The sequence below is a fragment of the Anolis carolinensis genome, chromosome 1, assembly GCF_035594765.1.
Source record: "Anolis carolinensis isolate JA03-04 chromosome 1, rAnoCar3.1.pri, whole genome shotgun sequence".
Lineage (NCBI taxonomy): Eukaryota > Metazoa > Chordata > Lepidosauria > Squamata > Dactyloidae > Anolis > Anolis carolinensis.
The window spans coordinates 339,233,584-339,247,194 of NC_085841.1; the positions used below are offsets into that span (position 1 = coordinate 339,233,584).

The window sequence follows — 13,611 nt, forward strand, 5'->3', positions numbered from 1 at the left end:
AGTATGCAAATCTGCTGGAGCAATGTCCATGCAGAGTATGAATAGTAATGGAGAGAGTACTGATCCCTGATGCATGCCAACAGTGATGTTGAAGGGTGGTGAAATCCCTGCAGGGCAGCAGAAGACACTTGTATTATTGTATAATAGCTTTATCCATGTTACATAGCCTTCTGGTATTCCATGTTATTGTAGTGTTTGCCAGATCAGGTCATGGGAACCTGATCAAATGCTTTTTTGAGATCAAGGAATGTGAAGTGCAGTGGTTTCTTCTTTTCTGACGTTTTTCCATGACTAACTAGACAGCATGTATTGCATAGATTATGCCACACCCCTGACAAAGCCACACTGATTTGGTATTCTATTTGATAAATATGTGAATTTAAAATAAAAATATTTTAAAAACAAAATATTCTCAGGGAAAAATAGTTTGAGAATGATGTAGTATGCACATTCTAAATAACCTTATATTTTAACGACATTTGATAATACCTGTCGACGGTATGTCATCTGTGTCTCTTGTTCAATTTCAGAGTCCAGCTCTGGAACGTCAGATTGATCAGAATCGGATTCTTCACTATTGGAGTCAACCAGGCTTTCTGTGATAAAAAAGACAATCAAATCAAAATGCATACTGAAACATCAGAATTAAATAACATTAAGATGATATCTGTACCTACTCAGAAGGCAAATATGTTTCAATGAGACACATACATGTAACGTAAGCAGGAACACTTAATACCACAGTCTGAATCATGGTTAGTCAGAAGTAAATTCATCTGAGCTCAAATGACTTATTCTTTATTAAGTGCCTTAAGGCTGCCATCCACCATCAGCGCCACCATACCATGAATCACTTTTAGAGTGTAATGAAAGGAAATTAATATTTAAGCTGTTATTATTCTGACTTACGTACTTACATAATTTGCTTGGTTACAGGTACATTTGATAGCAATAGGTGGTTTCCAAATTATTATGTTATTATTATTATATTTATTTACATCCTGCTTTATCTTCCTGCAAAGGGGACTCAAAGCGGCTACTGAACAAAATTGAATTGAATTAACTAAATTGAACTGAATTAATTTAAATTCCAAAGCTTTTAGTTTAATATTGTTTTATAATCCTGTATATTTTGATTGTATTTATTTATCAGTGTGCTTGATATTTTACTTTTTACTTTTTGCATTTTGTTTTATTAATTGCACTGTAGTTTTATTAATTGCACTGTATATTTCTATCATTCCTCCCCTCTTTCTTTGTATGTGCGCGTATATATACAGTAAATCAGAACTCATGCAACTGGCAAAAATTTTTTAACTGAAATTGCATCTTGCATTCACAAAGCTGTTTTTATAATACAGTAAAACTGTATGGCTTTATAGATTTATATTTAATCTGAATTTGCTCTTAATTACTGTATTCCAATATTAATATCAAGTCAATACAGAGTTTATGATATGGCATAGTATTAGTTTGGCATCTATTTAATAGCAACAAAAATTACATTTATCCAGCAAAAACTATATTTATCCTCAGTTAATCGGCATCCAATTTCCATGGGTGCTGGTTAACTAAGAGTTTACTGTATTTTGGATTGTATGCCTTTATAAAGACCCACTGTTTTCAGTTGTTGAAAAGTGCCATGTTTATTCATGGCACAATATAGATAAAATTATGATTATGATGATTATTATAAACTTTATTTATATCCCACCACCAACTCCACCAAAAGGGACTCAGAGCAGCTTACAAAGGCACTCCAGGGTGCAGCATATAATATAAAACAGTACATAAGTATAAAACAAAAACTCATAAATTTATAACAAGAACCACTACTAACACACATGCTGCTGCTGCTGCTCAATCACACAGTCGTTTCCAACTCTTGGTGACCTCATGGACCAGTCCACACCAGAGCTCCCTGTTGGCAGTCGCCGCCCCCAGTTCCTTCAAGTTCATGCCAGTCACTTCAAGGATACCATCCATTCATCTTGCTCTTGGTCAGCCTCTCTTGCTTTTTCCTTCCACTTTCCCCAACATCAAGATCTTTTCCAAGCTTTCCTGTCTTCTCATGATGTGGCCAAAATACTTCATCTTTGCCTCTAGTATCCTTCCCTCCAGTGAGCAGTCGGGCATTATTTCCTGGAGGATGGACTGGTTGGATTTTCTTGCGGTCCAAGGCACTATCAGGATTTTCCTACAGCACCAAAGTTCAAAAGCATCTATCTTCCTTTGCTCAGTCTTCCTTATAGTCCAGCTCTCGCAACCATAGGTTACTATGGGGAATACCATTGCTTTCACTATGTGGACCTTCATTGGCAGTATGATGTCTCTGCTCTTCACTATTTTATCAAGGTTGGCCATTGCTCTCCTCCCAAGAAGTAGACGTCTTCTGATTTCCTGGCTAAAGTGTGCATCTGCAGTGATCTTCGCACCTAGAAATATAAATTCTGTCACTGCCTCCACATTTTCTCCTTCTATTTGCCAGTTATCAATAGGTGTAGTTGCCATGATCTTGGTTTTCTTGATGTTTAACTGCAAGTCAGCTTTTGCACTTTCTTCTTTCACCCTGGTGATAAAGCTCCTTAACTCTTCCTCACTTTCGGCCATCAGCGTGGTATCATCTGCATACCTAAGGTTGTTAATGTTTCTTCCAGCAATTTTAACTCCAGCCTTGGATTTGTCAAGCCCCGCACGCCGCATGATGTGTTCTGCGTACAAGTTGAATAGGTAGGGTGAAAGTATGCAGCCCTGCTGTACTCCTTTCCCAATCTTGAACCAGTCTGCTGTTCCATGATCTGTTCTTACTGTGGCTACTTGGTCTTAGGCTGGATCGGAGGGACTGAAGGGTGGGGGCTAACCTAATCTCTTTTGGGAGAGCATTCCAGAGCCAGTGAGCCACTACCGAGAAGGCCTTCTCTCTCATCCCCACCAACCGTGCTTGAGAAGGTGGTGGGACTGAGAGGAGGGCCTCCCCTGCAGATCTCAAAGCCCGAGCCGGTTCATAGAAAGAGATGCGGTCTCGAAGATAGGTTGGATCTGAAGCATATAGGGCTTTATAGATAAAGACCTGCACCTTAAATTGAGCCCAGAAACTTGTTGGAAGCAAGTGGAGCTGCTTTAGCAGGGGTGTAGTATGCTCGCTATACTAGCCCAAGTTAGTAATCTAGCAACTGACCGTTGCACTAGCTGCAGTTTCCAAACCATCTTCAAAGGCAGCGTTAGGACATGATTCAAAGCTTGAAAGAACAAGCATTTGACTCCTGCCCCTGCCAACATACCTGAAGCAAGGTCAGCGAACAAACGAACCTGGAGGAGGAGAGCAGTCCTGTGAGGAAGCGATAATCAGAAGAAATCATTCACAGGAGTTGGAGAAGGCTGGGGAAGGGTTTGGAAGGGGAGGAGGGAAGAGCACTATAAAAGGAACTGAAGGTAATGGGGAAATAGTAGTGTTATTTTCTTTCTTATGTGTAGCAATAAAGCTGGCTACATCCACTTGGAGTGTGAGTACAGGTTAATTGCTAGAAAATACCAGCAGAAGATGCCAGGCAGCCCCATGTAGAATGCATGGACCAGACGCAGAGCTTTTTCTATTTCTGCCCCTGCCTTATGGAATGCCTTGCCGCCCTATATGAGAGCCATGCGTGAGATAAGGCCTTTTACCCTAGCACTCAAGACCTGGCTCTTTACTAGAGCTTTTGATCTATGTTAATTTTATCAATATTTGTATGTATGTTTTTATCCTTTACAATTTTATCTTGTAAATCGCCTAGAGCATCTTGGATGGAGGGCGATTAATAATTAAATGATGATTATGATGATGATTATAGTAGTCCATTCTTGATATAACTAAGGCGTGGACCACAGTGGCCAAGTCAGGCTGTTGTAGGTATGGTTGCAGCTGGCGCACAAGTTTTAACCGTGCAAAAGCCTTCCTGGCCACCGCCAACACTAGAGCTTCGAGCGCAACAGTGAGTCCAGGAGAACACGCAGATTGTGGACCTGTGTCCTCCTAGGTAGTGTAACCCCGTCAAGCACAGGTTGCCACCCTATACCCCGACTGGCCTCGCAACTAATCCTGATTGTCTTGTCTGGATTAAGCCTCAGTTTGTTGACCCTCATCCAATCTATAATAATAATAGATATAAAAGCAGGCCAAATACTAAGGGAATTTGAATTGTGGATTAAATACAAGGAATGGAACAGATTCTGCAGATGTACTGGTAGAACAAAATAAACAGTCTGATGTAGTCATTAACAATGAGAGTCCCTAATTGTTTTAACCCATCAAACCAATTTTTATCTCTTGGCTATTATTCGTATTTTACTGTCAAGATTAGACTGGGCATTTTTATTAAAAATATTACAAGTTTATTTGTGGAAACAGAAATCTCTAGGTCAGCAGAATTAATTCTCTAGCATATGAGAAATGGAGAAATTGGAACAAAACCTGGGGTGATCTTTAAAAATACAATTTCAAGTTCAACTATGACTACAAAATACTATCATTTGTTTTCTAACTATATTATATTATGTATTGTTTGCTTACCTTGTGGTGCTATGTGTAGAGCATCCTTTAGCTTCCTTTCGGGAACAAACTTCCACTGGAAAACTGAATGGTCTGCTCCACCAATAGAAATTACCCACTGATAATCATGTGACCATCTGACATTTGTAACGTGTGCTGAATGACCAAGGTATTTTTTAAATTTTGCACCTGTAAATATGATTAGTTTATTATTTTTCAAACTTATTTCACTATTCTACACTTATCAAACACTGTTCTAGGTCTTTTAGATCTAGTACTTCACTGAAAATATCTGATACATCCATGTAATCAATTCAAATTTTATTCTACTACAGTACTTTGTGAAATTATGATACCAAAAGCAACCAATTTTATTTCACATCTTAGGGTACGTATCTACACTGATAACTTATCCCAAAGGATTAGTAAATCAGCTTTGTGACTAAATGACACACAAAGCTGATTCAGTTTAACATGGGCTAAGGCCATCTTAACATGGCCTTGAATTGTGCTAATAAAAGTCATGGGTTTCCCATAAATCCTCCCCAAGAATCTGAAGCAAATCGTGACCTTGAGCCCATGTAAACAGTTGGGCTGGTAGCAAGACAGAACTGTCCGCAACTATTTACATGGCCATCTCATATTCCCCAGGTTAGGCCAGCCTGGAAACACAGGGTGGCACTTATTCCCTGCCCCCTTCTCATCCCAGCAGCCAGCAAGCCAGCATGGCTTGTGTCAATCACTCACTTTCAGGAGTGATGTTGACCATGTTGATGACACAATCAAAGAACAGAAAGGGGAGAAGAGGGGTAGTTTCTCTCCTCCTGTGTTGCTCTGGCACCATGACTAATGTCACTTTAGAAAATGAGCGATCCTGGGGCCAATCCAGCATTCACTACTCCAGATCAGCCCCAGGATAAATTGTCAGTATAAATCTGCCCTTAAATCCTTTCAGTTATCATTTTCCAATGGGAAATTTCATTCAAGCAAGGATTTAGGATTACAAAATGAACTTCCTTCAGATCCCATTCTTTCTTATTTTGTAGAAGTAATAATCTAAATTGACATTATCATACTTCAAGTTTTGTAAATGTCGTTTTTAACTAACACATTAAATAGCCCATTAAAAAGATACCTTTTCTTAGACAAGGATACCGAAACAGCTTTACTATTCCATAGTCATCAGCTGTCACCAGAACTTGGCCCATAAAATTTGCATCTACAGAATTAATATCACTGATCTCTGAATATTTAGGCCATATTCCATTAACTTCAAACCCCGAAATTGAAGTCCATGAAGCCCACTGGACTCCTTTTAACTCTTCCTTATTTGTAACTTCTTTTCCACCTAAATTAAAAAAAATACTGTTTAATCACGCATTCCATTTAAAACATTATTTTCTATTAATTACTTGGAAAACTTAAATAGCTAAATATCCCGTACTTATTTAAACAGACTGTAATTTATCTAAATACAATTAATAGAATCAGCCTAGACAATAATGAGGTAACTAAAGAAAATGTGAAGGTAAATAGATGGTGATTCACTTGCAGAAAGGAAAGTATAAATAAATAACAGTACTGACTAGACAAATTGTATATTTCTATGCAGATGTAAGTCCAACTGATTTTAATGGCATTTCCTCTCAAGAATATGAATATAGTTATTTTAAAACCAATTTTGCAAGCTATCTGGTTGCACATAACCAGATCAAAACAGTTAGATCAAAAGAAGTCAATGTATAATGAATCAAAAATGATACCAATTGTTTGGAGTGTAATGAGTTGTTAATTATTATAGATACCTTTCTGAGAATGTTGCTCAGCCTATCCTATCATAGGATAGGCTTGCTAAATAATCTAATGCATAATCATTATAGTAGTATACCATAATAGCTCACCAGGCATCCTGTAAAAAAGTCTTTTTCCACTGCCATCATTGATCTGCAAATATTTACTATCCAGTGACCAGTCCATATGTGTTATGAAGCTTGTGGATCCAATACACTCTCCAACTTTTTTGTACCGCTGAACAACACCATAAATATCAACAGAATTATCATTGGAACCAACTGAAAGGAAATTTCCATCTGGTGAATATTTTAATTCATGGATAGCTTCTTTTCTATCTTTAATATGAACAACTTCTGTCATGTCTCTGTAAACAACAAAATAACATTATTAGGTACTTAAGGCTATGTTCAAAACATTTAATTTTAAAGTATTTTATATTGCAATTCTGTCCAAATACATCAGTCAAACTTAATTCCCATCAATCATATTACAATATTTTGCAATGACATACTTAAAGTTAAAGAATGTATCTATTTCTGAACACAGGACACAATTTTATTATGCTTGAGAGCCAAGAGCTACTGGAAGCCCCTCTTGCAACATTTCAACTGGCACTGTTCTGGCCTCTGAAATGCTGAACTTATTTGAACCTGTTCTGTTATCCCCTTTTCCTGAGGGTAGGAACTGTCAAATGAACGATTTGTAATCAATTCTATGAGTTTTTCCGATATCAAATAGACAGACAGATGGAGAACATGCTTTTTAATGGCTTGAAGATCCTAATTAAAGCAGGAAGTCTAAGGCCAGTATCCAGTGGTGGAACTGTTAGAGGAATCCACAACACCTACCCAAAATAAAAATAAAAGACTGGGTGACCTGCCAATAGCAAATGTCATGCTGCATGGATGGATAATGATGGGTAAGGATGAAATTTCCTGTATAGTCCCTAATGGACCATTGGGGTTATAAAAAGCCAGTGTTCCTGCAATTTTTCTAATTTGGTGAACAAGGCTACAATAATCAACTGTCTGTAAAAATTCCAGTCTTATGGGCCTTCACAAGCATACATATTACAAATCAGTAGTGATGAAAGGATAGATGTGGTACTGATGCCATACAGATGAAAAACAGATGAAAAAGAAATTCAAGATCATCATCATTTAGGACAAAATTAATTGTAAGGGGAATTTTGTGGCATATAACCTACCTAACTCTAAGTACTGTGAAAGAGCCATCTTTCATTCCAAGGGCAAGATGAATTCCATCCATGCTAACAGCTGCACAACGAATTGGTTCCTCCATATTGCACCGTGCAATCAATGCATGGTCTATAAGGCTCCATATTCTATAAGAAAAGCGTTCAGTATAAAAAAAGCAAAATTGTTATTGCATGCAGCAAAATAAATAAGTAAATGAACAATATAAGTGCTTTAAGCTATACTTATAAAAATAATAAGATTGGTCTTCCATTAGTTTCTCATGCCCTGGACTAGCTTGATACTTATGGCCCATTTTTATGTCCCCAAAACACCTCACAACTAGCTTAACTACTCTGCTGAACTTCAGATCAATTTTCACCCATTAAACAATTATATGTATCATTATTATTACTCACTAGGGATGTAAAAATCATTTGATCTCATCCTGTGATCTTTCTTGTTTCATTCCTGTTCCACACAGGGCTTCCAAAAAAAAGGCTTTTTCCTTCTACCTAAAATGTAAGCCCTTTTCTCAAAACATAAACAGCTTTTTAATGTGCATATTCTGCTTATATTTTTCTACTGCCCAGATGTAATCATGCACATTTTCAAATGTATGCATTTTAGTTTCAGATCTACATGTTTTTCAAAAGTATGCATAGCTCCCTATGCATTTTTCTCATCTAAATGAAATTTCCTGTACAACCACTAAGTGTCACAATTGTATAATTATCTAAGACAAAATGTATTCTATGCCACTGTCATGCTTAAGCCTTGTGAAATTGATATTTCCATAGCAAAATCACAGCCTTACTATTCAACACACCTCAGAACACACTAAAAGTCAATCTGGACAAGAAATGTGGCAATTACATGATTGATCAAAAGGAACACAAGTTATATTACTCAGATAATAATTGCAACAGAATAGGTTATATTTGTGCATGAAGGTAAGGAAAGATGGGTATGGATGGAGTGGTAGAAATGTGCTGTAAACTTTCCATTATTTGATTCAGGCTGTCAAGCATAAACAATTCCTTTGTTTCAGTCTGCCAAGCATGAACAATTGAATATTCTGTAGGTGTTGTAGCAATAACACCATGCACCCTTTTTTGCTTTTCTCCACCACACCTTTTGATGCTGCTAGAAAAATAGCTCTAGGGGAGTTTCCAGCCCTCAAAAGCTGTGGTACATTTTGCCAGTGAGGTTTACCCATTGAATTTGGGCCAACAAATTTGTTGTTGTGTGCCTTCAAGTTGTTTCTAATATTGCAACCCTAAGGCTATCACTGGGTTTTCTTAGCAAGGTTTGTTCAGAGGTGGTTAGCTTTTGCCTTCCTCTGAGACCAAGTGTGTGTCCAAGGTCACCCAAACAGACTGAACTTATTCCCAGACAACAACAAAATTAACTACTATTTAGGCCACACAAGTGTTTATTTTAGATTGTATAATGTTACATTAAGACAGCCTATCACTTGTACTACCTTTCTGAGGAAATAGGATTCAGGATTCTTGTGAAGTAAGAGGCCCTGTTGATGGCACCAGTGCTACTACCAGTGTCTCCCATGACAGACAGTCTTTTGCTGATGACAAATATAACAAACAGCCACTAGACAGTTTCAGTAGCCAATGAGTGACACTGATAAGGGATCTCTCAGATAAGACAGCAATGGTGCCATACCTAATACTTCTTAGTACTGTGTAGAAGGAGGCACAGCAAACCCCTCTTGAATGTCTTTTACCATGAAAACCTTATGATGAGACAATCCAAAATGAAACAAGAGATAATGCTAGAATGTGCATTTGTTACATTATTTTTAAATTTTACAGTGATGGTCTTCACGTTGTGTTTTGGTACAGTAGTCAGTTTAGTGTTCTTTAACTCTAATCATTTCTGAAATTAGCATTTCATGCATGCTGTGTTCCACAATCTGCTCCTGATCTTGTTTTTGCAGAAAGAATAGATTCTCCATCTTCTGCTTCAAAGTAGATGGTGAAAACAAAATAGTGAAAGGTTTTTGATACCTTAGCTCAGTGATTAGTCAGAATGGAGATTGCAAATCAAAAAATCTGAAGATGATTAGGACTTGGAAGTTTGACAAGAAGGAACTAGACAAAATCCTTAAGTGTAAAGATATATCTCTGAATTCTAAAGTTGGAATTGTGCATACCACTGCAACTTCCATTTTCTAAGTATGATTGTGAAAGCACCAAGGTTTATGATAACTGAGCAGGGCTGTGGATGATACGGTAACTTGGAGGTTTCTCATTCATAGGGTCAGAATTAATTGAAATAGAATAGATGGCAGTTAATGAGAAAATAATAAGACAGGGGAAACCTTCAATCAATCTAAAATATTACCAACTCAAACATAAAAAATAAAATGAAATGAATGAATCCTTTTAGAAACACATTTAACTGTATAATACATGTGAACTTACCTGACCGATCGATCATCACTTCCAGTTATGGCTAATGGTTTTGTAGGATGAACTGCCAGGGCCCAAAGCTCCCCTTCACAGTGCCCTTGCATAATGAGAAAAGGCTTATTGCGTTCATGCACCACAATCTCAAAAATTTCACTGTCTTGTGTTCCAACTAGGATATGATCTCCTCGCCAGCAAACACTTCTCACAGACAGACCTGTGGAAAATAAATGTATTGCTCATTTATCAGTTTAGAACAAAAAAGTAATTTCTATGAAATAGTTAGATAAGTAGTTTGTAGAATGTCAGATGAACATTGATGAAATCACACAAGATACATTCCTCCCTCTACCCAAAGCAAAATTTTCCCCCACATAAGCGATCCTATTTCACTTTGTCATTGCACTTGAGCATGCATGGGTTTTGGTATCCAGAGGGGGTCTTGAACCAAACCCCAGTAGATACCAAAGGGCACACTGTACTGTAAGAAATGAGTACAGGCTGCACATAGTGTTTTGAAGACTGAGGCTGCATCTACCAATAGAATTAATGCAGTCTGACACCACTTTAGCGGGCATGATTCAATGCCATGGAATCATTGTGCTTTAATTTGGTGAGGCACCAGCACCCTTTGGCAGAGAAAGCGAAAACCTTGTAAAACTACAACCCTTATGATTTCAATAGAATTGAGCCATGGCATATAAAATGGTCTCAAATTGCATTAATTCTACAATGTAAATGTATCATGCATCACATATATGCATGCATATGCACATATATAACCTGGCAACCAAACAGCACAAATATTTACCCAAAAGAAAATTTGACCCATTTGCAATGTGTCATTTTTTCAATGCTTGGCACCTTGTTTAGCAGATTAAGGAAAAGAAACTAGGATTCTGGCAGATTACGCAGTAGTTCTCAATCTGTGGGAGGTGTTTTGGCCTACAACTCCCAGAAATCCCAGCCAGTTTACCAGCTGTTAGGATTTCTGGGTGTTGAAGGCCAGCACATCTGGGGACCTATAGGTTGAGAACCACTGACATACAGCCTGCAGGTACACACCTCTTGTCCAGAAGGAAATGCTTAAATGAACTTGGTATGACTCCCGGACTTCCAGGTGAGCCAGGATGGCGGCAGGACAGGTACTCTAAGGGCTCTCAGATTACCAGCCACCAAAAGCAATTGGGTGGAGCTTAGGGGCTCTCTCTATTAGACGGATTGAGGTCTAAAAGACAGCTAATCCCGTAGGATCCCCTACCTATGATCTAAATTGCCCCCCCCCCAAGGGAGACTTCAGAGGGATCTGGACTGGGGGTTCGCAGGGAAACTGACTGCATGGAAGGCGAGTCAGCCACCTACCGAGCTGACAAACTGCCAGCCATTGCCCATTTTTAAAAAGACATGAAGACTGGAGGACGAAAAGATGAGAATAACTTGGATAAGAAAGAAGATAAAAGAAAGTTCTTAAAATATAAAAAGCAGAGAAAAAGGGAGGCTTGTAAGAGACTTTGTTGAATTAAAAAGAACTATGAAAGTTTTATACAACACCGTGAAGTAGATGGAAGTCATTATACACTTATTCCCCCCTCCTTCTCTCCCCTTTCCCCACTACCTCCCTCCCCCATAGTTTGTTTTATTTCAGTGTAAATATTCTCTCAATAAACATTTTTTTTAAAAAAATAATTGGTATGACTCCCCTCAGAATAAAAACACCTATGACTGACAAAGTAAATCTCATGTTTCCCATGTCTACCTTTTTCTTAGTCTCTTTTGGTATAAATACAGCTTATAGCAAGCTTTCACCACAAGATCAATATAGGTAAATGTGTACGTTATTTTTAAATACTTGTAAAATTGCCTTACACTGATTTATCGACTTCAATCTAAATTTTAAAAACTATTATAATATTGTGATTTTGCAGCCAAAGAACAATAAATCAAAATGTCATAATGCGTTTTGCTGAAACAGTTTTTTATATATTGTAATCCTATTCTTAAAACTGGGAGTACAGTTTATGAAATTCTAAATGTGAGAAATTCAACTAACATTTCAGGGGCGAGACTGAGATTACATTTCACAGATTTAGTTAAGATCACAATCTCCAGAAAAGAGTTAAAGTTCAGTAAAGCTCCGCTCATTCGAGCACTGCTCATCCGAGCGTCCGGGCTACCCGAGCCAAATTCCTCTCCTCCCTCTCAATAACCCCGCCAGATCCCGGTGCTGCCGTTACCCAGCCGGTTGAGTGAGCAAGGGACAGAGGGCGGGGTCGCTGGCTGGCTCCTTCGCCAGGCCGGGCGCGGGGGCTGCTGGCCCCGGCGTGGTGAAGGAGCCAAGCCACGGAGGGCGGGTGAGTGAAGGAGGAGGGCCGCAAAGGCCCTCCCTGTTCAACCGCTCGCGCGCTGGCTCCTTCACCACGCCAGGCGCTGGTGCTGCTGGCCCCGGTGTGGCGAAGGAGCCGAGCCAGCGAGCGGGTGAACAGGGAGGATCTTTGCAGCCCTCCCCGTTCACCCGCTCACTTGCTGGCTCCTTCGTCAGGTCAGGCACCGGTGCTGCTGGCCCCGGTGTGGCGAAGAAGCCGAGCCAACGAGCAGGTGAACAGGGAGGGCCTTTGCAGCCCTCCCCGTTCACCTGCTCGCTCGCTGGCTCCTTTGGCAGGCTTTTCCATAATCCCTCCTTATTATCCAAAATATTCGCTTATCCAAGCTTCTGCCGGCCCATTTAGCTTGGAAAAGAGAGACTCTACTGTAATTGGAACTAAAGATGCAACAACATAGAATGGCATCAAGAGCTATGAGGTAGGAGAAACTCATTGCCAGGCTGTAGTACCTTTAGGGTTATTAAGCAGACTGTTTTAAAATGAGAAAATATTTTGCTTATCAAATATGCTCAATATAACTTAAACCATATTTACAGTTTTGAATTAAAATATTTTACCTTTAAAATGTGAAAATAAAATTTGACTGAGAACAGACTAATTTCTAGAAGATTTGTATCTTGAACCAAAATTCCGTAAGGTCTGGAGGCCACATGATTAGTAGAATCATGAAGTGCAATTAGCACAAATACATATTTATGTGGATATTCCAGTTCTTACTCACTGTCTTGTTGTTTCCCCGCCCCCCTCCAAAGCCCTGAGACCTACATCCTTAAACACAGATTACCCTGCCCAATACATGTACCAAGAGGATACTCTATATTCTTACAGCTTTCACACTTAAAAAATAGAGAACGTCATTAAAACAATAGGGGGAAGACTACCTTTATATCCCTGGTCTGTTTCCCTGAGATCAATCACAGTAATTGGTTTAAAATTTAAATCCCAAAGCCGAACACAGCCATCTCTGCCACCTGTGGCAAAGCCTTCTTCACATGCATTCATGCTGAAAATTCCTGCCTAAAAAAAAAGAGTACATTAAGCCTTATATGAAACACAAAATACCAATTATTTAACATTTGATTCACACAGATATTTTTCTTCATGGTTTGAAATCAGTTCATGTTTATTTAAATACTTTTGTGTCTTTAAATATAAAACAATAAAAACAGTGGGCAATACATTATAAATTCCAGTTCAATTAGAAAACATATTTGACAATTTTACCGTTCTAGAGGTATACAATTAGCAAAGCAAATCATTCTTAATCTAGCAAAACAGAGGAC

The 13,611-nt window shown here is 38.6% G+C and overlaps 1 protein-coding gene across 10 annotated transcripts in view; it reads right to left on the minus strand.

Moving 5' to 3' along the window:
• The window catches only part of eml5 (EMAP like 5), a 122,954-nt gene that overhangs the window by 68,216 nt on the left and 41,127 nt on the right, over window positions 1-13,611 (minus strand). For all 10 annotated transcript variants that reach the window (XR_010002156.1, XR_010002155.1, XM_062968386.1 and 7 more), the window contains exons 6-12: window positions 13,210-13,345; window positions 9,963-10,164; window positions 7,530-7,667; window positions 6,430-6,686; window positions 5,664-5,876; window positions 4,550-4,717; window positions 490-596 (exon numbers count right to left, since the gene is read on the minus strand). Coding sequence is in view for 8 of the 10 variants with exons in the window: in XM_062968386.1 (XP_062824456.1) it covers window positions 490-596; window positions 4,550-4,717; window positions 5,664-5,876; window positions 6,430-6,686; window positions 7,530-7,667; window positions 9,963-10,164; window positions 13,210-13,345 (1,221 nt within the window). In the remaining 2 variants the exon portion in view is untranslated. The remainder of the gene's footprint in view (window positions 1-489; window positions 597-4,549; window positions 4,718-5,663; window positions 5,877-6,429; window positions 6,687-7,529; window positions 7,668-9,962; window positions 10,165-13,209; window positions 13,346-13,611) is intronic.